General features: G+C 44.6%; 1 protein-coding gene across 1 annotated transcript in view; it reads right to left on the reverse strand.

Annotated features, from left to right (window-relative positions):
• Window positions 1-27,449, reverse strand: part of LOC148521625 (sodium channel protein type 2 subunit alpha-like) — a 250,848-nt gene that overhangs the window by 182,539 nt on the left and 40,860 nt on the right. Inside the window, exon 3 of the mRNA XM_088474832.1 lies at window positions 4,161-4,279. Within this exon, the coding sequence (XP_088330958.1) occupies window positions 4,161-4,279 (119 nt within the window). The remainder of the gene's footprint in view (window positions 1-4,160; window positions 4,280-27,449) is intronic.

Below are 27,449 nucleotides of genomic sequence, written 5' to 3' on the forward strand. Positions count from 1 at the left end.
CGCAACCTACCATTTTGCACTATTATACCCATGGCGGCGCCAGTTCAGTTGCATTCGGCCCGGGACCTGGTATGCATTGAGCATGCATAAAAATCTAGCAGGGAAAAAAAGAAAAAGAAAAAAGCACATGCACACAGAATCCAGCTTCTAGGGATTGATACAGCTGCAGCCCATATAAGTCAGATAAGGCTGATGGAAAGGCAGGGGAGTGGCTTCCCATTAAGGCAGGGGAGTGGCTTCCCATTAAGGCAGGGGAGTGGCTTCCCATTAAGGCAGGGGAGTGGCTTCCCATTGGAAGCACTCTATGCCAATCTCAGTCTAGACAGGCAGTCCCAAGGGGACTAAAAAAAAAAAAAAGTGTGATTTGCAGGAAGCGCTTGAATGGGAAGCCTCAAGCCTGCCAGTGCACAGACTGGGAGCACACTGGGGGGGGGGGGGGGGGGGAGTGAATTTTACAGGGAGGGCTGCAGCCGCCACAGATCATACCTTTATATGCCCAAATATGGAGTGGTATCTCTTACTTTATATTTTATATGTATTTTCTTTATATGATGATGTATATTTTATTTGATGATGAATTTCATGTTTGTTTTTTATGCAGTCATGCCTATTTATTCTGCTTGATTTTTCTCCTTTAATTGCTAGTTCAATTACACTATGATATGAAGGAATTTCTAAACTCTATATGATTTGCTGTCATTTATTATAGGTTATATTTTCAGGTGGATTCATATTTCCTTAGTAGGTTCACACCTCTCTTCCCTACTATCATTAAGGATTGCATTGTAAGGAACAAATCCTTTTCTTCTTTCACATTATAATCCCACTCATTATAGTCATCATTTTCATTACCATGCCAGTGCTAGTTCACTATGTACAGTGTAGTCCTCCATTCCCATGGTTACTATTCTTGAACTAATCTGATACCCACAGATGCCTCCTGTTACACATCTTGTGTTTGTTTGTTCCACTACCAGTTTACTTTAGATTACGTATACTTACTATTTTTCTTACTTATACATTGCTTTAAATCCTCCAGATTATATTTTATTCTGAGGATCCAACTCCAGGCTTGCCTACCCTCCCGATTTGGTCGGGAGCCTCCCGAATATCGGGTGCCGCTCCCGACCCCCCGGAGAGGCAGGCAAGCCTCCCGGCTGCCGCCTGACCCCCCCAACTACTACAAGAAACCCCAGCAGCGGGGGGCCCGATGACGCGATTTGCGCTGAATCGCGTCATCGTGGCTCCGCCCCCAGCTTCACAATGCCAATATTTTTGGCATTGTGAAGAGGGGGCGGAGCCATGATGACACGATCGCATGGCTCCGCTCCTGGCTCCACCCCTAAAACGGCATCATCACCCGGCCACGCCCCCCCGCTGTGCAGAGACATTCAGCTCCCTCCCAGGAGGGAACTGAATGTCGGCATGTATGTCCAACTCTATTATGTGTTTTCCTTTCTATTTTAAAATAGGTTCCATTTAACAAATTCTGTGATCGTTCACCCTAGTCTGTTTTTCTTTTTTACTACCAGTTCTCTCTACATTACATATACTTACTATTTTTCTTACCTACACTTATTGCTTTGTTTTCTCTAGACCAGGGATGGGGAACCTCAGGCCCGGGGGCCGTATAAGGATCCCGGAATCATTTTGTCTGGCCCTCTGAGCTTTTTTCTGCTAGCCTCATCTGGCTAGCAGAGTGCCTAGAATGGTACCTTGTAGCCAGAATCTATGCAACAGTGCTGCCTGGAGTGTCTTTTGGATGCTTCAGACGGTTACACCGCTGCCCTTCCAGCTCCCGGCCCGGAGCATCCTCAGGATGCTCTGGGCATTGCTGTAATCACCGGCGATTGTGGCCCTGCCCCTGTGTGTCATCACACGGAGGGGGCGTGGCCTGCACCAGGCCCGCAAATTATGTTATATATATATATCAAAATGGCCCCAGGCAGAAAAAAGGTTCCCCACCCCTGCTCTAGACTATGGAATGTATCATTCTAAGGGTCCCACTTTAGTATGGGATCACTTTTTTCCCTACTTTAAAATAGTATCCATTTAACAAGCTCTGTAATCAATTACTCTTGTCTAATTTTTTCCAGTTTTATTTCCTAGCCCTTATAAGTCAGGTCCATTCTCACTACCCTCATTCACTCTTTTACTGATTGAGGAAGTGGCCAGGAACTGTGAAATGAGTCCAGTTTTATCCATCAGTGAGAAATATTATATCTGATCCCTATGTTTAATTTTAATTTTATGTTTTTGTCTATATGAATTTATGCCTATATGTTATATTTTAATGTTGTATGATTTTTATTATAAATTTTATACTGAGCTGCCTACTGACTGTCTGTTATAGTGAAAACTGTCTTTATTGTATTAACATGTTTGTCCACTACAGAACAGTAATGTATTATAGAAATTACATTTATAATTAATTAATTCATTCAATATTTTTTTAACCTGTTTAATTTATTCCTAGTTTATAAACACCTGGTTATTAATTCTGAGGCTTCTGGTCCTACTTTATCAATCTGTGACATCCTTGTGGCTCCTCCCTGATACATGCATATGTACACATGATTAATGTTTGTACCTTCCTAGTGCCGGACAGTCCTCTTGCATTTTAATTTGTACCCTAAGGGTTGGGAAAGCCCTTTATATCTCCATAATCTGGGTACACAGGGTACCCATTGGCGCCGCCCATACACCCTGAATCTAACTGAAAACCTACCCACATTCAGTCCCACAGACTTACATCATCGCTAAATAAAGAAAAGAGTGACATTAAGCTCCTGGGAACTTCCTCCCAACTTTATGAACTATAAAGTCATCTACAAGAGCTGATTTAACCACATTTAAAAATATATGGTATTACCCACTTGTGATCTCTTTATGCAAGTTTGAAACATGAAATCATTGCATAAAAATTGTAATACTCAATATAAAAAAAATTAATTACTCAATATTTCAATGACTTCAACATAGATGGTTAAATTAAAGACCATACTGTACATAAATAAAATATTTGAAATAAAATCTAGCAAATTTGAGCACAATAAATACTATGGAGCAAATGTGTAAAGGTGGCCATACACGGTGTGATGCACCGTGTAGGGCGACTACCGATCCGCCGGCAGACGGATCATGCTGTCACCGCCGGCAATCGTGCGGTCCCTGCAGACCGCACAATATTCCGGCTTCCCCCTCCTTCATCTGAATGGAAACGTACATCGCATCCCAGGTCAGATGGTTTTGCAGGAAGACCTGGGGATGCGATGTACGACCCCACGGGAGCGTGCAACACGATATCAGGTACGATATCGTGCCCATACATGGCACGATATAGTACCTATATCGTGCCGATTCGTCAGATCGGCACACATATCGTGCCTTGTATGGGGGCCTTAAGGGTGCAGAATTCTGAAACTGCCAATATTTCAGAGAGTTTTACCCTTAAAACATACTTTCAAATAACTTTTTTTATTTCTGTTAGTAGCAGTAATATGATACTTTTGATCAGTTTACCAGAAATAGAATTATTGGGCCAATATTGCTAATCTTTCCATAAACCAAACTGTACCTAAAATAAGTTGATAAAGAAAGGGTTGAAAGGCCAAGCTAAATAGACCAAAATCCCTTTTCCGGTCTCAAATGTCTCCTATTAAGGTGCCCCTTTCCCCAAAGCACACACAAAATGTCAGCTTGACAGCAGAACATACCTCCAACATCAGCCGATGGTAATTCAGTAGGGGGATTTATAATGTTATAGTGACGGTGCCCCCAGGAGGCATTCCCACATAGAAACAATAATTTTATGGTGTTTTCATGGAATTACTTTCCAACCTACTGCAATTTGGGACACCGGTCCAGATTGTGAGACAGTCCCCTGAAAATTGTGACGGTACCATCAATCTCAGGACAGTTAGGACGTATGCTGTTAGAATTAAATACTTAATGTATCATGTAACTTGTGTCATTAAATCCTACCAAGGTATTTGAAGAATGAGCAATAACCAGCATCTGTCGAGGCCTAACAACCAGATATAAGCACTAGAATCATATGCCACATGCTGGGATAATATCCTGGGATATACAGTTGCTTATTGCCCTCATACATTTCTATGCTGGAATCCCAGGACCAACTAATCAGCAGAAAAGGATATGAATGTACCAAAATCTTTATTGATATTTTTCTAATAGGATTGAAGGGAGTTAAAATGTACAAGGCAGACGTGGCACTGAAGCGGAAAATTGTCTTCCCTCTGTTCAATACTATAAAGGTCTAGGAAAAAAAAGAAAGAAGCATTAGTAGAAGCAAAAGAACATGAAAAAGATGACAATAAGTAATAAACATCAAAAAGGAAACTTATAAAAAGCAGAGCAGAGCCGGAAGCCGGGCCCCAGTGATAAAAAAAAACCCAAAAACTTACCTGCATCCAGGGTGATCGGAGCTCCGGTGATGTCATCTGGAGCTCCAGTCAGCTGGTCTCCCGACTCCTGCACTGTGACCCTGGTTAGCTGCTGCATAGACAGCTGACCGGGGTCACAGTGCAGGCCGGAAGACCAGCTGACCGGAGCCCCAGAGGACATCACCGGAGCTCCAATCACTGGAGAGTAAGTGAACGAGAGGGGGAGGGGGTCGCAAGAGGGGGGAGGTTTGGTCTGGGGGGGTAATGGTGAGCTGATTGGCGCATGCGCGGGAACCTTCTCACTGTATTTTTTTGTGAAAAATACAGTGAGAAGACTGCAGACGGGATTCACAGGGACAGAGCTGTATCGCAAGCTCTGTCCCTGCAAGGGATTTTTGATAAATCCCTGTAACAACGTGAATTTAGGCGAAAATATCACACTACAACTGCATTTTAAAAGTAGTAGTAAATAGGGCCCTAAATGTTCCAATAAACGAAATACTTCATAGAGCTGTACTACCCCAATTACACTTTACTCAGAGCCTCGCAGTCAGGGCCGGCACTAGGCAGCGCTGCGCCCAGCGCCGTCCTGTGTTGCCGCCCCTTCCCTCCTCCGCTCACTACCCCCTGTGCTTAAATATGTCCTATACCGCCGGGCGGGTGGTGGGCGTTTCCTGCGCCCTCCGGAAACGGTAGCGCTCCGGGCGACGGACCAGCTTGCCCGTGCCTGAAGCCACTACTGCTCGCAGTACTATACTGTGCTCATCCGAGGACTCCCTACATAATCCTGAGTGACTCTCACTAATGTGAACATTAGCATCTGAAATAACTAGCATTGAGTACAGAATTTTTAATATAAAATAGTAAAAAATTAAATAAAAAAGAAACTGTAATTTTTTATATTTTTAAAAATACTTATAGGAACTACAAGCTGACAAGCAGGGCCGTAGCTAGGGTATTGCGGCCGGTGCCATCGCACAGGGCACCACAGGTCAGGGGGTGCTGTTTGGGCCTGTCATATTTCTGTTTATTATCATTCTTGCTTGTAGCTTCCTCTTATTTCATCCCCAGCATCTCCTGGCCTCCCCTATCTCTTCCCTGGCCCTTCCCCATGAACCCATGGCCCTTTTTTGGGTGCATTATGTGGCTTTGAAAAATGAGGGGGGCGCCAATGCTCTTTCTGGCACAGGGCACCAAAAAGTCTAGTTATGGCTCTGCTGACAAGTATCCTGTGACCTGTTGCTCTACAGTTATTGTGAATCTACAAGTCCCATGATGCCTGGTATGCTGAGACTTCTAGGTTCACAATGACTGCAGGGCAGCAGGTTGCATGACATAGGTATGATAATGATTGAGAAGAACTGGCATTTTGTCAGGGCCAATCAGAAAGTGTTTCACTAAATATCTCCTTAACTGGAGCGACTCAGCCCTATGAGCACATAATCCTCTACCTCACAGACTAGGGTTACAAAATACATATGCGGTAATAATTCCATAATTAGAAGTTGACAAAGCAATGTTCTCTTAGTAAACAGTAAATGAACCCTTAGATTTTCAATACATTTACATATTTTACAGCAGGTATCTATTGGTACTCGGCTCGGAAGAACAATTTAAAGTAGGAAAATGGATTAATAAAGAATACCTGACACATACTGTACTATATCTACTGTATATGTATTATTCTATTAATGAAAGCAACACTTGGGGCCTCCCGCAGTGTGTTTAGGGAGAGACGTCATGATGTCTCATCGCATAGTGCTGAGCACGAGGAGCTGTCGGATGGCGGCGGGCGCAGGACCGCACCCCTTCAGGTAAGTATAGTGCTGTATCTGTGTGGCATAATGTGTAAGCGGCATTACTGTGGGCATTATGTGTATAAGGGGCACTACTGTGGGCATTATGTGTATATGGGCACTACTTTGGGCATTCTGTGAATAAGGGGCACTACTACTGTGGACATTACGTGTATAAGGGGCACTACTGTGGGAAATATGTGAATAAGGGGCACTACTACTGTGGGCATTATGGGCCTGATTCAGACCCGCTCGCAAGCGGCTGTCCGCTCGCAAGTGGGTCGATGTTGTGCACTGCGCATGCGCACGACGGCGGGAGCTCCGTCGTGCGCATGCGCCAGACACGACGAGCGAAGGACTTTCCTTCGCTCGTTGTGTCTGATCAAAGGGGGCGTGCTGTCGATGTTGATTGACAGCACGCCCCCTTTGGTGGGCGTGCCAGGGGCGTGCCTCCCTGACGGGGGCGTTCCCAAGGGAACGCCTACCGTCAGAAGCCGGCCCACTGACATCACTAGTGATGTCAGTGGGAGTGATTTTGGCTCTGATAGAGCCGAAATCACTCCGGGCCTTGCGGTTGAATAACTCAACCGCAGGCTCCGGCTCACAGTGGCGATGGTCGCGATGGTCAAGACCATCGCGGCCATCAAACTGCACGCTCGTATAGGCTGTGGGTGGTGACCCACAGCTATACGAGCGTCCAGGAGGACGCTCCATAATTATGGAGGGCGGCCCTCATTCAGAGCATGCGCTCTGCTCAGAGCGTACGGCTCTGAATGAGGGCCTATATGTATAAGGGACACTACTGTGGGGATTATGTGTAAGGGGCACTACTTCTGTGGACCTTATGTGTATAATGGGCACTACAACTGTGGGAATTATGTGTATAAGGGCACAACTACTGTGGGCATTATGTGTAAGGGGCACTATTGTGGACATTATGTGTATAAGGGACACTACTGTGGGCATTGTGATTAAGGGGCACTACTACTGTGTGGCATTATTTGTATGAGGAGCACCACTGTGTGGTGTACCTTGTATAAGGGATACTACTGTGTAGCATACTGTGAATAAGGGGCACTACTGTGTGATGTAACGTGAATAAGGGGCACTACTGTGTGTCATAATGTGAATAAGGGACACTACTAAGTGGTATAATGTGAATCAGGGGCACTATGTGCGGTGTAATGTGAATAAGATTGCACTACTGTGTGGCATTATGTGTATGAGGAGCACTACTGTGTGGTGTCATGTGTATAAGGGATACTACTGTGTAGCGTACCGTGAATAAGGGGCACTACTGTGTGTTGTCATGTGAATAAGGGACACTACTAAGTGGTATAATGTGAATCAGGGGCACTATGTGTGGTGTAATGTGAATACGATTGCACTACTGTGTGGTGTAATTTGAATTGGGGGTACAATTGTGTGGCCACACCCCCTTCCTTGTGAGATGGCAACACTTCAGTGTGTGCTGTCCTTTTAAAAAGTATGGGAAGGAGGGCACAAATTTATAGTTTGCAGGGGGGCGGCGAAAACACCCTAGCAATGGCCCTGCATGCTGACCAGTACATAAGTGCATATACAGTATGCTTACAGTACAAGGAAGCCAATCTTTTGCACCTGATACACGGCAGGTGCAAGTACTGATAATGATGTGGAGGTGTATCCATCATGTGCAAGTACTGATAATGATGTGGAGGTGTATCCATCATGTGCAAGTACTGATTGTGATGTTCTGGGTTGTTTGTGGACCCGGGGTGGTAGCAGGAGCGATCACAGAAGCAGATTTAAAAATAAAACTAGAATTTTAATAAGTGCTTGAGTAGACATATAATGGCAGTAAATAAAAGTCCAGGAATATATAATGTGCACAAGAGTTCTGTGGTGGGAGTAAAAGGGTTAATGTCCAAGTAGAAACAATTAGAGCTGTCCAGGTGTGCAGGTAGTGAAACTGAAAATAATCAAGCCAGGTTTGCAGGTAGTGAACTGAAAATAAACAAGCCAGGTATACAGGTAGTGAACTGAAGCGCAGGATGTCAGCAGGCTCAGGCACTCAGGTATGGGCAAGGGTGATGGAGGAAGCGTGGTAGTCCAGTGGGAGCTAGGAGCTGACAGGCAGACTGGCAGACAGCGAATTCACAGGAACAGGAAAGCACAGAGAACTCCCTCTCAGCTAGGCTGAGATACACGTTGCACTGGCAAAGAAGGAAGGCACTGACCCTTCCTAAATACCCCATGCCGTGCTGTTACTGGCTGGAGGGAACATGTGACTCACCAGGATTGGCCAGCCGCATCACATGGCCAGAAGGCAAGATGGCGGCGCCCATGCCAAACGGAACGGAGACGCCGCCAGGCCTCACCAGCGCAGAGTGACAACAGGGCCGCACAACAACGCGCGCAGCCAAAGCCCCCCGCCAGACGCCAGCTCCGCCACCAGACAGCCCGCGCCACAATGACCTCACAGGTAACACCCGCCTAGCGCCATGCTGAAATACCCTGGCCGTGACACTGATAAAGATGTGGAGGTGTATCCATCATGTGCAAGTACTGATAACGATGTGGAGGTGTATCCATCATGTGCAAGTACTGATAATTACGTGGAGGTGTATCCATCATGTGCAAGTACTGATAATGATGTGGAGGTGTATCCATCATGTGCAAGTACTGATAATTATATGGAGGTGTATCCACCTCGAGATATATGTGCAAATTATATATTATTTTTCTATGCACTTTATTTTTGAGCACATTATACCCATTTTGTTGTCAGAGCTGCGTGAGCTGTTTAGAAGGAAAGTGCAGACACCATGGAGCTGATCCACAGGTATACACAAGCCAGTTTTGCAAACAAAATTTCCTTGTTTTTCACTGCGCATAATTTAGAGCCAAGAGTACACAAGTACGGGTAGTGCTGAAATATACACAACTCATTTGCATATCTACAGATGTGTCCTCATACATCTAGCCTCCTTACGCATTAAACAGCCCTTGTAATCACGCCATGCCGTGGTGGTACTCGGTAGCGCCGAGCGTCTTTCGTGCAACTTTTTACCTTCAAATGCATCTTATTCACACAGTGATACAAATAGTTAGCACAAGCAGCTTCTGCTGATTAAAATGATATGCAGCATGTCTATGTTCTGTGTGCAACTGCGGGTGTATCTGCATGCGAACGCTACGTTACAGTGTTACAGCCGCTGATACACCCGCAGTCGCACACATAACATAGGCATGCTGCATATCATGTCTGAATAAGATGCATTTGAAGGTAAAAAGTCGCACGAAAGACGCTCAGCGCTACAGAGACACACTGAGCTTCCGCATTATTTGTGCAGCAACTTGTAGCCCATGGAGAATAGATGTATGTGGACACATGTGTACTTGCAGCTGAAGTGGTGACTGAGTGATTGTACACAGACAAAGTCCAGTAAGGGCGTGTCAATGGACTAGCAGGCTATGCAGAGTTGTACACGTAAACATGCCTGTTTTCAGATGGATTATTAGTACCAAGGATAGATCTGGAGCAAGTACCCATTGATAATGATGGCAGCTATGAAAGCAAATGCATGAATAGGGTGGTCACATACTGTAGATGGGTATAACTACGCATACCGAGCACCTAGATTGTTTGTACTGTGTACACCTACTCTCTTTCGTAAGATGGCTCCACAACCTTGAAGTGTATTTAGGACTGTGGAAAAATATCCAGTCCAGATGCGCATGGTGAAAAATATAAACCCAATCATTATGTGAACACAGGTAGCTACCTAGAGTGCTAATGGTTAGGGGACATCTAAAACCCTAAGGCCGGGATGTACTAACCTTGCGCTGTACATTCCGCCAGTCATCGCACCTATGCTAATTGCATATGCACTAACATATGCGATTAGTATCACAAAGGAAAGCTCTTGTGATAAAAGCTGCCCTTTGTGAAGCTGCTGCCGCCGGGTGAGGGGGTCTCCGTGTGTCTCCTCCCCCTCCTAGCCCCGGGAGCTTCCTGCTGGTGACCTCTGCAGGAAGTCCCGGGCTCCTCCTCCTCCCCGCTCCCGGAAGAAGAAGAGGAGAAAGAGGCAGAGGACCCAGGAGGAGCACGGGCTGGCACAGTGGAGGTTGAGGTGAGGGGGGGGGGGGCGGTGCTGGGCGACTGCGGGGTGGTGAGGTGAAGTGTCGGGAGCAGATTGCAGTAAGAAGCCTATAGGCTTCTATAGGGTAACGCCAGAAAAAGCTAGCGTTAACCTCCACATCAAAAATCGGGCGGCCGGGGCTTAGTACATATGAAAATGCAGTAAAAACCCAGAAAATTGGGTTTTTACTGAATTTTTCCTCTAATACATCCCATCCTGAATGAGAGCCATGGGGTTTGATGCTGACAGACCATCTCCGTGCATCTGTTTAGCCACCTCCCTGTCATCGCCCAGGAAAGCCCAATACATTTTCAATACATTTCTGTTTTGCATTTATCTGAAATTGCAACTGCGGCTCTGTACAAACACAATCAGAAAACCACTCATCTACTTCTGACATCAGTAGTGCTTACAACTCAGAATTAGCCTCATAAGGGGTATATTTATTAAAGTGCAAGTTTTTAGAACTGGAGATGTTGCCCATAGCAACCAATCAGATTCTACTTAGCACTTTCTAGGAGATAATAGCTAGAATCTGATTGGTTGCTATGGGCAACATCTCCACTTCTATAAACCTGCACTATAGTAAATATACCCCATAATGTCTTTTAATGCCCCCATGGAATGTTGGCCATTGACATGAAGGAGAAGAAGCCAACAGATTCTTACATGTGAAGCTACTGGCAGCTGCTCTTCCATGCCCGTGTTACTCTGGAATAGTGGAGCTTGGCTAGGCACCATACTTCGGCACCACATTTCCAGCCACACTTTTAGCTAAGGTAAGTGAGGAGTGTGAGGCCCATTGCAAGTGGCGTAGCACCTAGTGCACCAACCTGAACTATCCCCAGCACTGTGCAAACTTCACACTAAGTGCACCAACCTCCTTACCTTACCTCCACCATTTTCAAAACAATAAACTTTTTAGTTTTTTTCCCTAAAATACTGTTAACTTTGTGAATAAATTACATTTTTAAATTGAGAGGAATGACAGTTCCCATGGAAATAGGCTTCTCTGCCAAAGTGCAATATGTAGGCACAAAGGACCTCATTCAGAGTCGGTCGTACGCCACCGATGTTCGCTAAACTGCGCATGCCTAAAATTCGCAATGCGCGTGCGCAAACTAGTTATTACGATCAGATATTTCTCTCTCCTTCAACTTGGCCAGGTCGTTAGTTTGAGTGACAGGATGAGGCGGTTGTGGGTGGTAACAGGGGAAGGTGCTTGTGAACGGGGGAGTGGAGATCCGAACGCAGGCGTGCCTGACTATGCAAACGGCGTTTTATGGGAGTGCATAATTAACTAAGTAGTGTCATGGCACATGTGACATGGGAGGTTTTTACACTGACTTGATCGTAGTGCTTAAGAGAGGGTATGGTCAACCTTAAGCTCTACGACCAGCTCCGATGGTTCCCGATGGTCTCGATTAATCCTTGTATGCCCGGAGATGACGTGTAATGCGAACGAAAAGGGGGCGTATTTTTAGTCTTACGGCCGCATCCTCCCCTCGCTCATCAAGCTAACGATCCCATCTTATCGACGCAACTTGCGAGCGCTTCATTTGCATATCCGGCCCCTTTTACCTTATGACCGTGCGGCCGCAATGACCGACTCTGAATGAGGTCCAAAGTGAGTCACATTGTAAGTATACAGATGTGCCCTTAGTTACAGTAGCTTTGCGCTCAGTGTGATACATGCTGAATAGAGTGAAATTGGGTGCTCCGTTGATGACACCACCTCGGTGCTAAGGTATTTTTGCACTGTCACTCTACTTCTTTGGATGTAGGTGCTGTGTGTAAATAAGCTAATACTGCAGGAGGCGTCTGGTGTAAATAGACACCTCTGCTGGCTTCTGTGATCCGCTGCTGCGTCCAAGGATGCAGCATTGGACCATCTCCGAAAACATTGGACATCACAGGTTACACAGGATGGCCGATCCTGTGCATGCGCAGATCTCTCAACATCGATGTAGTATGCAAGCCATTGGGTCGGCGTGTAACACTGAATCAGGGCCATAGAACAAAAGTAACAAAAAAATAAACAGATTAGCAAAACTAGCTGAATATTAGCAAGCGAATAGTAAAGAACATGATGACAGTCAATGCTGCTGTCTATCCATAAGACTGACGATGTGGCTAAAAATGGAAAATCATGCTATCATACATTGTTGTTTGTCACATATGTCATAGATCACTGTCTTACTGTATATCAACAACATGATTTTCCAAGTTTAGCCACATTGTTAATCTTATAGACAGAGAGCAACATTGAGCAGTCATAATGCTCTTTGCTAATTTATGCTAATATTCTACTTTTTTGCTAGTTTTAGCTATTTTATTACAATTTTTGCAATTTTCATAGACAAACATATTTTTTTAAATTTTTACAGACAAACAGGAATCTTTTAAGAGCATCTGCACATTACGAACAGCCAATAACATGGCATGCCACTGAATCCATTACTGTGGCACAAGATAAATGGGTCTTTGGCATGAATTTAACAAAGCTTAGTAAGTTTTTGCATACTGTGCCTACCAAAAAATTACCTGAGAGTAAATTCGGATGGGGGAGGAGGGTCATGACTGCATCATAGGGAGTGAGGTTGTGCCCCAGGGACAGGCGGCCTGGCCCCCCCAGTGATCATGTTTATTACAAAAAAAAACATACAGGAGGTTCAGATGTGTCCACATACATCTTACTCAGTGGCGTCACAAGGGGGGTGCGAGGGGTGCCGGCCTCACCCGGGTGTCACCCGCCAAGGCGTGACACCAAAGTGCAGACTCCCCCCTCAGTGACAGGAACTGGGTGCTGCTCTGTAGAATTACGTCTTTTTTGCGACTTTTTACCTTCAACTGTGTCTTATTCACACAGCACAAGCAGCTTCTGCTGATTAAAATGATATGCGGCATGCCTATGTTCTCTGTGCATCTGTGGGTGTATCTGCATGTGAAATGCTACGCTACAGTGTCAGCAGCTGTAACAATGTAACATAGGATTTCGCATGCAGATACACATTCAGGCGCACATAGAATTAGGGCCGGCTCTAGGCATGTTCCACCTGAGCGGCCGCGCAAGGGCGCCAGCCAGAGTGGGCGCGCTGATCTCCTGCTACCATTTTCCCTCTCTGACTGTCCCTTTAAAGATTTAACTGTCACTGTCTGTCTGAATCCCCGCTGGCCGGCTTTACCTGCCCCCACTGGGTGCCCCGCTTTCAGGCTTATGCACACACCCACCCACCTACTGTCAGCCAGCCAGCGAGCCAGGATTGAGCAGCACGGGCGTGCCGAACGTGTCGTGACCCCTTAAGAGACAGCGTGTGACATCACACACCATCCCTGACGGTGCCGTCTCTGACTCCACTCGGGCTATGGCAGGAGCGGTTACTACATCTGATAGCAGCGGCAAAGTGCTGCCCGCGGCGTCGGAGCCAGCGCAGGACTGTGGATAGAGGACAGACAGACCGACCATCTCCGGTGAGTAGTACTAGCCTCAGCCAAGCTGCAGTGTCTGACTGCTACTAGTCAACTTCTGACTGACAGCTAAGTGGCTGGAGAAGGGCCAGCCAGGAAGTGTCAACAGTCTTTTAGAGAATGTGTATGTAACTGAGGAGGAGGGGATGCAATGGACGGTGGTGTGGGGTGGCGTTTAGCTTGGAGTGTATTATTATATGTGGGGGGTGTATTATATTATGTGGGGTGGGTGGGGGTTTATTAATGTTATTTGAGGAGTGCTGGGTTTATTATTATGTGGTTTGGGAGTGTATTGATATTATCTGAGGGTGGGGTGAATTATGTGAGGGTGTTTTATTAATGTTATTTGAGGGGTGGGGTGTATTAATGTCACCTGAGTGGATTGACGTTATGTGGTATGGGGGTGTATTAAGTTATAGGATGCATATTAATTATAGCTTGGGGTGAGGGGGGAGCTGTGTATGTGGTGGTGTAGTAATGCCACGTGGCAACTGATGTAGGGAAATATTAACAAACGCCTTAGTGTAGTATTTTTGAAATGATGAATGGTTTACTTTATCATTTTCAGGTACTGTACATCAGAGATAATAGAAGCTAGCATATCAGGAAAACAAGTCAGTATAAAGTCGGTGCCAATGCGCTGACAGAGCGCTTGCTCTGAATCAGGGCCGGTCTTTTTTTTTTTTTAAGAACCACCTTTTTTTTAATCATGACCACCCACAGCTATAGCGAGTGGCCATGATGATGGTCGCGATGGTCAAGACCATCGCGACCATCGGGCTTGCGACGAGACCCTTGTGGTAGGGTCACGTGGCCACAAGCCCCAGAGAGTTTTCGACTCTAACAGAGCCGAAAGCTCTCCCACTGACATCACTTGTGATGTCAGTGGGGCCGGCCCCAGACGGGAGGCGTTCTCATGGGAACGCCTCCGTCTGAGCAGCCACCCCCCGGGCCCGTCTACCAATTGGTCACTCAACATCGCCAGCACGCCCCCTTTGGTGCGAGACCCGGAGCGATGGAGTGCCCGTCGCTATCCGGGTCTCGCGTGTGCGCACGACGGAGCCGGTTCCGTCGTGCGCATGTGCTCTGGGCCACCATCGACCCAATTGCGAGCGCACAGCGCTTGCGACCGGGTCTGAATCAGGGCCAGAGTCCCACCTTTACAGATCCTTTAAGTGCGCTTGAAGTGCCTTCCCTGGTCGATGACATCACTAGTCTGCATCTCCTAATGGAGGTTGCCACGGAGGACTCGGTTCAGGAAACGGAGTGTTTGGTGCTGATTTCATACAGGCCTAATATGTTAGCTTTTATTATGTCTGATGTACAGTACCTGCAATTGATAAAGTAAATCTTTAAATGTTTTAAAAGGACGACACTATCTGCGCCCCCTATCCTTTTTGTTTGAGATTATCCATTTGCTGCCCTTGAGGAAGGGTAAAGTGAGGTGCTGCAATTGGTGTTATAGGTTGAGTCTCCATTATCCAAAATGCTTGGGACCAGGGGTATTTTGGATAATGGAATATTCCGTATTTTGGAATATTTGCATATTATAATGAAATATCTTGGGAATGGGACCCCAATATACACACAGAATGTATTTATGTATTATATACACCTTATACACACAGGGCCTGATTCAGACCCGGACGCTATGCTGCGCGCGCTCGCTCGCATTGAGCGATTTTTCGCAATCTGCGTATGAGTCACAATGTGCGTGCGCGAACCAGTCATTGCGATGGGAAAGTGCTCGCCCGTAGCTCGCAGTCGGGCTGCTATTTTGAGTGACAGATAGTGCCGTTCGTGGGTGGTAACAGGGGAAGGTGCTTGTAAACGGGGTATGGATGTGCGAACGGAGGTTTGCCCGACCGTCAGAATGGCGTTTAGTGGGTGTGCATAATTAGCAAAGCAGTGTCATTACACACGTGACTGGGTTGTATTTTAACCAGAACTGCTCGCAATTTTGTGGTGGGAAAAGGCTGCCACAAATGCTGCGAGCAGCTCCGATGTCCCTCGATGTTCCCACTTAATCCTACAACTGATGACAGATGACGTGTGTTGCGAGTGGCAAAGGAGCGTCTTTATACAGGTGCGAGCGCATAGTGCAGACGGTTGCTATTACTTAGTGGGCGGCTTTACGCGACGCAGTGAGAGCACATGATTTAAATAGCCGGCCCCTTTTAGCCAGCGAGCGGACGCAAATAGCGTCCGGGTCTGAATCAGGCCCACAGTCTGCAGGTCATTTTATACAATGTTTTCAATAATTTTGTGGCTCAAAGAAATTTTGTGTACATACATGACATTCATTTATGTTTCACATATACCTTATATACACAGCCTGAAGGTAATTTTATGCAATAGTTTTAATAATTTTGTGCCTTAAATACAGTTTGTGTACATTGAACCATCAAAAAGCAAAGGTTTCAATATGTCAGTCATGCTAAAAATATTCTGTATTTCGAAATATTTGGATATGGGAGACTTGACATAACACTACTGACATTCTTTTGTGCTATGAATTTTTTTACATGTACAAGCTGGGAAAGGGCCAATTGTGCCTGAAACGTTGCTGACTTGCACAAAAAACACGCTTTGTTTACTGCAACTGTTCTAGAGTGCCGTCTATTTTTGCTCATAATTTTCAGGGGGGGGGGGGGGGCAATATGTTTTTTTGTTACTGGGGAGTGTGGGGGTCATTCAGACCCGCTCGCGAGCGCAGGATGCTCGCAAGCGGGTCGATGTTCCCCCACTGTGCATGCACACGACGGAGGGAGCTCCGTCGTGCGCATGCGCGAGACCCGGCGAGCGACGGGCTCTCTATCGCTCCGGGTCTCGCATCAAAGGGGGCGTGCTGTCGATGTTGATTGACAGCACACCCCCTTTGGAAGGCGTGCCGGGGGCGTGCCTGCCAGACGGAGGCGTTCCCATGGGAACGCTTACCGTCTGAAGCCGGACCCACTGACATCACTAGTGATGTCATTTAGAGTGATTTTGGCTCTGATAGAGCCCCTAATCACTCCAGGGCTTGCGGCAGCTAGACCCTACCGCAGGGTCTCCGTCGCAAGACCATCGCGACCATCATCATGGACGCTCGCATATGCTGTGGGTGGTCACCCACAGCTATGCGAGCGGCCAGGAGGCCGCTCCATTTTCATGGAGGAGGGCACTGATTCAGAGCGAGCACTCTGGTCAGAGCGTTCGGCTCTGAATCAGGCCCTGTGTGTGTGTGGGGGGGGGTAGTTTCACACTCTGTGTGGGGAAGGGGGCGCTCCACAAATTCTTGCACAGGGTGCTAGTAGAGCTGGGGCCGGCCCTGCATAGAACATAGGCATGCTGCATATAATTTTAATCAGCAGAAGCTGCTTGTGCTATCTATCATCGCTGTGTGAATAAGACATGGTTGAAGGTAAAAAGTGGCACAAAAAGACGCTCTGCGCTACCGAGTCACGCCACTGCATGGCGCGATTAGAAGAGCTGTTTAACACGCAAGGAGGTTTGATGTATGAGAACACATCTGTAAGTCTGAATTATGAACTGCAATAAAATGTGGGCCTTTTTCTCGATTAAATAATTTAGTGGGGTTTTTTATGTCTGTTATTGAAAAAGTAGATGCTCTAATGTACATAATCCAAACTCAGCTAATATTTCATCCAATCAGTCCATATCGTTCCATCAGAGGGTAACAAGATAGCCCTGAATTTGTACTGCACTTCATATTACCTTTAGAAGTTTGTGGACCTTACCATGTGTCAATCAGATTTCATTACATTGTTGGCAGCATGTCTACATTAAGCCACAATTTATCCAATCACTTCCCAAGTGGGATCTACAATAGGAATGTATTACTTAAAAAATACTGCAAACTTTGGCTATAGGTAGCAACAAAGTGTAAAGTAACATAGAATATGTACTGTAAGTGGTTCATTATATTCTACACAATTACTGGTTTTGTCCATAGTGTGATAGGCTTAGCTAAATTGTCAACAAGACAAGCTTAATCCTTAACCACTTAACTGTCATATGTAATGGGAAAGACCCTCTGGCAAGGGCGCATGCGACCACACCAGCCACTCTGTCCCCCCGTGTGCAGAGATCAGCTGCAACAGGGGAGACTGATGATTAGCCCCTCTGCACCAAGCTCAGCTGCACTCTGCATTATTTAAGTGAGGGGGTGGGACTAGGCACGGGGGAGGGGGAGATCAGGGGGGACATCTATTGGCACTAGGCGGGGGAGGGGGGTCTTATTATTAATGTTAAAATATATTTTTTGTCTGGGAGAAATATAAATTTATTCCTAAAATGTATAACTATAAATAGTGATACATGGGGGGGTGCTAAACTGGGGACACCTTGTCCCTGGGGGTAAGGTTGGGGGGCTCTGCCAGTGTACTTATTACTACTAGGGGGGAGGGGTTTTACAGCATATCGCTGGTAATTTTTTTACACTGGGGGGCCTATTTTGCATGGTGGGTGGGAAGTGAAATTTCAATGGGGGCCTATGGACATGTGGGTTGGGGGGGTACCGCAGGGCAGGGGGCGCTGTTTGGGCCTGTCAATTTAACGTTTTATTATCATTCTCACTTGTAGCTTCCTCTTCTTTTATCCCCAGCATCTCCTGGCCTCCCCTATCTCTTCCCTGGCCCTTACTCATGAGGCCATGGACAATTTTCAGATCTTATGTCCCTATTTGAAAAATGGGGGGGCGCCAATGCTCTTTCTGGCACAGGGCACCAAAAAGTCTAGGCACGGCCATGTTGGAACCCACTGGGTTAGGCACTAGGGGAGGTTAAGGTTAGGCACTAGAGGAGGTTAGGGTTAGGCTGTGGGGGGATAGTTAGGGTTAGGCACTAGGGGAGTGTTATGGTTAGGAACTAGGGGAGGTTAGGGTTAGGCACTAGGGGAGGTTAGGGTTAGGCTGTGGGGGAAGAGATAGGGTTAGGCACTAGGGGAGAGTTAGGGTTAGGCACTAGGGGAGGTTAGGTTTAGGCTGTGGGGGGAGAGTTATGCTTAGGCACTAAGGGGAGGGATAGGGTTGGGGTAGGGATTAGAGTTAGGGGGAAATATTCACCAGAATGTCGCTCAGTCACACAACTGTGCCGGAACAGCTATTCACATGACCGCTGGCACCTGGAAAATGACCTTGAAGACAACACTGCCTACGGGACCAGGTAAGTGACCACTAGGCCACTAGGGACATTGGGTTGACATTGTCAACATGGCATCTAAGTAGACATGGTCAGTGTCGACATGCTAAGCATAACATTTTGGCCAATTTTACCTTATGCACAATGACAGGACAACTTTCAACATAACATACCACGCCATACTAATCTTGCCCACGGTTTTAGGATCACACTGTGCGATTAACACACCTTGTGATGTATGCCACTCAGGTAATTTGTACAAAAAAACGTTCTCCATTTCTGCATGGCACACAATCATTTCACAGCGTCCTGTGGCAATACAAACTATAACACCAAATTGAATTAATGCAGTAGTATGTGTGATTACATAGACAAAATTATGTCTGTCACTAAGCAACTAACGTCTGTTGGAGTGCAAGTGGATGATGAAGAGATTGCTACAGCAATGCAGCAGAACTTGACGCCTGAGTTTGACTTCCTGGTTGTGGCATTAGAGGCAAAGCTAACAACAAACATGTTCAGATCAGTTATTACAGTTTAAAGAACATGTTTCCTGTGATTTAAGTGCTGAGACAACTGCATTACATACAAAAAGTGAAAAATTGAGTAAGTTTAAATTAAAGTGTTACAATTGTCACAAAGTAGTTCACAAAGCAATTGAATGCAGACTGAAGAATGTGAATCCTATGCAAAGCAAAAAATGCAATGGCATAGATGAGTCAGTCCTGAGTGAAATAGATAGCCACAGAAAAGATTGTGGACTTGGCACGTTGATTCAAGTGAAACAAGGCATTTCAGTTCACCAATTTAACCAAATGTGACCCTATCACTGTCAAATAAATTGGAAATAAAGTCATTACAGCTATTATTAGTCGGGACAATGAAAGTCCGCTTAAAAGTTGGGAGAGGAATTAAAGTCACAGATATCCGAGACGTGCTTTATGTACCAGAAATAGTAACAAATCTTATAGCCATCAGTGTCTTTGAACAGAGGGGTCACAGAGTTCACTTCGCTAAAGGAAAGTGCATTGTGCAAAATAGAAGAGTGACAGTAATAGCTACAGGCACCCGGTATCAGCGAATGTACATTCTTGAAACACAGCACTGGTATGTGATGATGGCAACTGAGTCGCAGTCACTAGAACTCTGGCATATAATATTTGGTCACCTTGGACAGACAGTGTTCAGAAGCTACAGAACAGGATAGTCACAGGAATGTCGGTGACTAATGCAGAGAAACCTGTATGTGAAAGCTGTATTGCAAGGAAACAAAGTTGCAGCAGTTTCCAAAATCAACAGAGCTACAAATTCACTTGAAATAGTACATACAGATGTGTGTGGTCGATTGAAAGTAAAGTCTGTGTGTGGATACAGACACTTATAAGACAACTTAATGTGATATTTATAGATGACTTCACAAGGATAACACTTGTACTTCATCAGAGAAAAATCTGAAGTGGCGAAAAAGATTGCAGATTACAAGAGACTTTTAGAATATCAAACAGATTACAGACTCAAGACTCTGAGATCTGATAGCGGTGGAAAATATCTCAACAGAGAGGTGGAACAAATTTTAAGAAAATATGAAATAGAGCATCAATTGTCTATACTCCTACGCAAAATGGTGTCAGTGGACAAGCAAACCAAACACTATTAGAGAGAGCAAAATGCATGCTAAAGGATGCAGGCCTACACAAGCAGTTTTGGAAGGAAGCCGAGACACAGCAGTTTATCTCAAGAATCGTTCCCCTACAGTTGCCCTAAAGGACATAACATCGTTTGAAGCATGGTTAAAGAGAAAACCAAGTGTAAGAAATATCAGAATTCTGGAAATACGGCCTACGTACTATATACCAAAGAAGAAAAGACGAAAACTGGATTCAAAGTCAGTAAAGTGTATCATGTTTGGCTATTGCCATGAGAGCAAAGGTTACAGATTGTGAAAACCAAATACCAGAAAGTTTGTTAAGTCACAAGATTTTAACGCTAAAGAAATAACACAAATTGAAGAAAAACTGGAAGTATATATGCAGAGCAAGTATTTGTCACTGGACATACCAGCAGCAGAAGCTGTACTGGATCTGAGTCAGAGACTATCAACATGGAAGTTCAACCACAGAAATATCAGTAAACCTAAGAGGTATGATGAAGAATTTTTATATATTGCATTCAGTAAGTCTCAAGTCGAAATCAGACTAAAGTCTGATTGGTGTGAAAGGTATTCCAAGATAGGATAAGAGACTCTGCAAGTTTTAAAAACCACAAGTGAAAAACGCATGAAGAATTGTGATAGTGACAGCAGTACCAAGTTTGTGAGTCGTGAGACTGTTGTTATGGCCCATATTGTCAGTAAAGGAACTTTTACTGATGTATATTCCAAGAAGGCCAAGCTAAAGTCACGTAATATATTGATGCCTTTCATGTGTTGACTGAATTTTTTTACAGGTTGCTACAGAAAAGCTTAAATGAAATGTTTGTGTAACATGGAGAAGCTTGTAGTGAGTAGGAATGTTAATAGAGAAGTGCGCTACTTTGCAGACTCAAGTCTTCCTGTCCCTCCAGGGAGGCTTCATGCCCTGTTCCAAGATGGCCACCATGATCACTACTGAGCATGTGCAGGAGCCATATTTACTGTCCAGGGGCAGATGTATTAAGCTCTAGAAAGTGATAAAGTGGAGAGTGATAAATGACCAACCAATCAGCTCCTGTCATTCTTCAAACACAGCCTGTAACATAACAGTTCAGAGATGATTGGTTGGTCGTTTGTCACTCTCCATTTTATCACTTTCCAGAGCTTAATACATCTGCCCCTAAGATTGATATGGTGGGAGACAGTAGAGTCCTGTTCAGTTCCTATAGAGAACCTTGTTAAAACCTGCATAAAAGGCTGTTCCAGCATCCTGCAACTTACACTCACCAACTGGTGAGATGTATGGAACCCTGCTCAGCTCCATCACCAGTGTGTATGTAACAGTAAGTATGGCTGTATCTAGTATATATATATATATATATATATATATATATATATATATATATCATTAAACCAACACCACTGGTTAAGTAACTGGCCTATTCATAGTTTGAGTCATCCACTGGTGTGTGCCTACAACAATCTGCACATACCCCATTACCAACAGCCATGTGGATTGTGGTCTGAAGGTTGTGTATATCAGAACCTGGAACACAGTCATCATCAGGACAACACCTTAAGCGATGTCCTCTAAGCACATTACTGTCATGTCTGGAGGGATATCCTCTTCAGACATGACTGTTATGGTGAATTACTTTGTTAAGTCATCTATTATTGCTAAAAAAAAATAGATGTTAATTAATGCGGTAAAATTAGTTAACAGCACTTCGTGCCAATCTAGATTACAACAAATGTTCATGTACAACTGTTCTCTAATACCACACTAATTAAAAAAAGCAAATACTGTACCATCATATTGATCTAGTTATTATTTTTTAAACAACTAAAGAATAGTTTTTTTTTTTTTTTTTTATAACATCTTGCAAAAAAACAACACATGATATACTCTGTAGCAACAAATCAGCCATACAGTAACTATTCACAGCTAGTTCTATATTTTGGACTTTTTCAAATTGCAATGTATACAATAACAGAAAGAAAGGGTCTGTTTTGTAAACTGCAATTCCTGCTTCACTTTTTCCATACGTTAGCTACTCTATAGCGGGCTGTATCTAATACTAATAATTTATTTTCAATAGATGGTGATGCCTAGCCCTCTGCATTCACCCAGATACTATCACACTCTGCATCAAATGCACATTTTGAAACCCATGACATGCAAATCTTCGGTTAGAGACACTCTGCTAACAAGTGTATCTAACAAACTAAAACAGATATACAGGAAGTTCACAAAATGTATAAACTTGAGGGCTGATAGAAAAGTAATGAGACTGCCTCTGTTTTTCTGTCCCATAGGTAGACGTGGCAATACTATGCTGGTTATTGTGAAGCTCATACATCGATGTGTCTGAACCTGCGGTTGGACTGCCGTAGTCTTCATTGTTTGGTCACAGCGAGTGGAAGATCTTCGTACGTTTCGTCATGGCGGATGAGGAGGACGTGTCTGTGAGATTACGTCAGAGATGTGTGATTGAATTTTGTATTAAATTTGGGAAATGCGGAAAGGAAACTCATGAAATGTTACGGCAAGCATATGGTGGAGAAACAATTAGCCGTGCTGCAGTATTTCGGTGGTGGAAGCACGCCAAAGAGGGTAATATATGTGACTGACGAAGAGCGTTCTGGGAGACCGTCCACCACGGTTATAGATGTCAATATTGCCAAAGCTGCAGATATGTTGCAAAATGACAGAAGGTTAACTTTACGCAAACTTTCGACTTCACTTGGCACCTCATTCAAACGGGTTCAGCATATTGTGACAAAGGCACAGAAAATGCATCGCATGTGTGCTAGGTGTGTACCCAGAAATCTCACAGAAGAGCAGATGCGACAACAAGTTGAATCGTGCAAAAACACCATGTGAATGTCAGAGGATACCCGATGTCCTGACATCGATTGCGACATGTGACGAATCGTGAATTTGTCATTATTATCCGGAATCCTAACAACAGTGCAGTGTATGGAAATAAGCGAATTTGCCTTTGCCCAAAATATTCTGTGTGATTTCTTTGGCATAAAGAGTCATGCTTCTGCTGTAATTTGATGCACATGGTATGATTCTACAGCACTGGGTTCCCCATGGACAGACAATTAATGGTGACTACTATGAAAACCTCCTGAAAACCCATTTGCATGGAGCCACGAGGAAGAAAAGACCATATTTGCTGAGGAAAAAGTGTTTTTTGCTCCAAGACAATGCCCGACCACATGTTGCTGCTGTTGCATTGGCAGCACTGACTGAAATTAATGGGAAAGCACTGGAACACCCTCCATATAGCAGGTACTTAGTGCCCTGTAATTTCTGGGCATTCCCAATACTGAAAAACGACTGCGCGGAAGGAAGTTCTCAACAGATGATGAAGTAAAAAATGCCACATCTGTAACACTGATAGTGATGTCACAAAACAGTCTACTGCACGTTCTTGAAACGCTACAAAAAATGTATTGAATGTGAATGACGCTATTTTGAAAAAGAAAAATGTTCAGATCCTGTGTAGTCTTATTACTTTTCAATCAGCCCATATATATATATATATATATATATATATATATATATAGTGCCTTGCAAAAGTATTCACACCCCTTGGCTTTTTACCTTTTTTATTACATTACAACATGTTATTTATTTTTTTATCTGAATTTTATGTGCTGGATCTGCACAAAAGTCTAATTTGGTGAACTGAAATTAGAAAAATATATATAAAAAAGAATCTTTATAAATAAACTTCTGAAAATTGGCATGTGCATATGTAATCACCCCTGGTGCAACCAATTACCTTCAGAAGTCACATAATTAGTGAAATGAAGTCCACCTGTGTGAAATCTAAGTGTCACATGATCTGTCAGTATAAACACACCTTTTCTGAAAGACCCCAGAGGCTGCAACACCACTAAGCAAGAGGCATCTCGCCATGAAGACCAAGGAGCTCTTCAAACATGTCAGGGACAAAGTTGCTGAGAAGTACAAATCTGGGTTGGGTTATAAAACAATATCCAAATCTTTGATGATCCCCCGGAGCACCATCAAATCCATCATCATCAAATGGAAAGAATATGATACCACAACAAACCTGCCAAGAGAGGGCTGTCCACCAAAACTCACAGACCAGGCAAGGAGGGCATAAATCAGAGAGGCAGCACAGAGACCAAAGGTAACCCTGAAGGAGTTGCAGAGTTCCACAGCAGAGACTGGTGTATCTGTGCATTGGACCACAATAAGCCGTACACTCCATAGAGCTGGGCTTTATGGAAGAGTGGCCAGAAAAAAAGCCATTACTTAGTGATAAAAATAATAAGACATGATTTGAGTTTCCCAAAAGGCATGTGGGTGACTCCCCAAATGTATGGAGGAAGGTGCTCTGGTCAGATGAGACTAAAATTTTACTTTTCGGCCACCAAGGAAAACGCTATGTATGGCGCAAACCCAACACATCCCATCACCCCAAGAACACCATCCCCACAGTGAAACATGGTGGTGGCAGCACCATGCTGTGGGGATGTTTTTCAGCAGCAGGGACTGGGAAACTGATTTGAGTCGAGGGAAAGATGGATGGTGCTAAATACAGGGATTTTCTTAAGCAAAACCTGTTTCAGTCTGCCTGTGATTTGAGACTGGGACGGAGGTTCACCTTCCAGCAGGCGAATGACCTGAAGCATACTGCTAAAGCAACACTCTAGTGGTTTAAGGGGAAACATTTAAACGCGTTGGAATGGCCTAGTCAAAGCCCAGATCTCAATCCAATTGAGAATCTGTGGTTAGACTTGAAGATTGCTGTTCACAAGCGGAAACCATCCAACATGAAGGACATGGAGTAGTTTTGCCGTGAGGAATGGGCAAAAATCACAGGGACAAGATGTGGCAAGCTCATAGAGACTTATCCAAAGCGACTTGCAGCTGTAATTGCTGCAAAAGGTGGCTCGACAAAGTACTGACTTTAGGGGGGTGAATAGTTATGCACGCTGAAGTTTTCTGTTATGTTGTCCTAAATGTTGTTTGATTCACAATATAGAAAAAACACAACTTCACAGTTGTAGGCATGTTCTGTGAATGAAATGATGCACACCTTCAAACAATCCATTTTAATTCCAGGTTGTGAGGCAACAAAACATGAAAAATACAAAGGGGGGTGAATACTTTTGCAAGACACTGTGTGTATATATATATATATATATATATATATATATATATATATATATATATATGTAAGTCCAGATCACCGGCACTCACGGGTTCCACAATGTCCTGGGCGGGGTGCCCTCCACAGTCAGTCGCTGCCAAACAGGACGAACTGAACATAATCTCCACAAGGCGGCACTCCGTGTAAAAAACGACCAAATGTGACAAGATGCTGTCTGCAACGTTTCAGCGCCTTTTATTAGCGCTTTTTTTTCATATTTTATGCTTGAAAAAAGCGCTAATAAAAGGCGCTGAAACGTTGCAGACAGCATCTTGTCACATTTGGTTGTTTTTTACACGGAGTGCCGCCTTGTGGAGATTATATATATATATATATATATATATATATATATATAGTCAGGTGCATAAATATTGGGACATTGCAGAATTTTCACATTTTGGCCTCTATTCACCACCACAATGGCTTTGAAATGAAACAAACAAGATGTGCTTTAACTGCAGACTTTCAGATTTAATTTGAGGGTGATTACATCCAAATCGGGTGAATGGTGTAGGAATTACAACAGTTTCAATATGTTTAATTTAATGTTTAATGTTTAGTTTCAATATAATTACTTTATTACTATTTCCTTTGGAGTTTGGACAACTCTGTGGTCAGCTGCTTCCAATACATTTGGTGGGATTACTGTAGCACTGGTGTGCGCAACCCAGATTATACACACAACTGTAGAAAGCTGTCATAATTATTCTTTATACCATGTTAGTAAATAAGCCCCTTAGGGGAAAGTATTTAGAGACATTTCCCTTGACTTGACCAAACCATGGCAAAATTGCATTTGTGAAAGTGCTGTATTTACTCTCCTAATGTCATATTAATCTTTTAAACAAAAATCTTCACCTGTTTTTTACATCTACAATGCTCCCTTTCTGTGGTGCTTGCTTGTGAACTTTCTGCATTCATACATTTTTCTGGATGTTAAATTTCACACCTAATTTGCCTGTACAGAGGAGTATATAAATGCTGCACAGTTTGGAAAGGCCCTCCAAGTGCCACCAAGTGATGCAAACATCATATATGCAAATGGGGTTTGATAAGGAAGGGCCCTTCCCCAGCTGTGGTCACCATAACATTTGCACCCCCTACACCCATAGTAGTTACAGTGGCGTAACTACAACCCCCGCAGACCCCGCGGTGGCTTGGGGGCGCGGGGGCTTGTGGGGCGAGGTGGTCGCAGATTCCATGTGGACTAGCCATCCGCATGGAATCTGCAGAAAACGTCCCTCCAAAAATGGCTGCTGCCTAGGAGACAGATGCTAGAGGTCCTACTGGACCTCTAGCATCTGTTAGTCACGCAGGCAGGGCAGTAGTGCGGACCGCACATAAGTGCCGTCCCCACTACACTAGTATAATAAACACACAGCCGCCGGCGCCGGCAGCTGTGTGTTTGTTTTAGCAGCCGATGAGTCAGACAGACTCATCGGCTGCTTGTCTTGCGTCCACTGCTAGAGTCAGGCTCTTCCGGCTCCCGCAGTGGGTGATGATGGGAGAGATGTCATGACGTCTCTCCCATCATGCAGAGCGGGCCTGCCCGGGAGGATGCCAGACGGAGGAGCCGCTGCTGGAGCGTTGATCAAGGTAAGTGGATTTTGTGTGTCTATCTGTCTGTCTGGCGGGGGGGGGGTTGTTTACTACTACTGGGGGCATTGCTGGGGGGGACTACTACTG

Source organism: Taudactylus pleione, unplaced genomic scaffold, assembly GCF_031769625.1.
Source record: "Taudactylus pleione unplaced genomic scaffold, aTauple2 ptg000156l, whole genome shotgun sequence".
Lineage (NCBI taxonomy): Eukaryota > Metazoa > Chordata > Amphibia > Anura > Myobatrachidae > Taudactylus > Taudactylus pleione.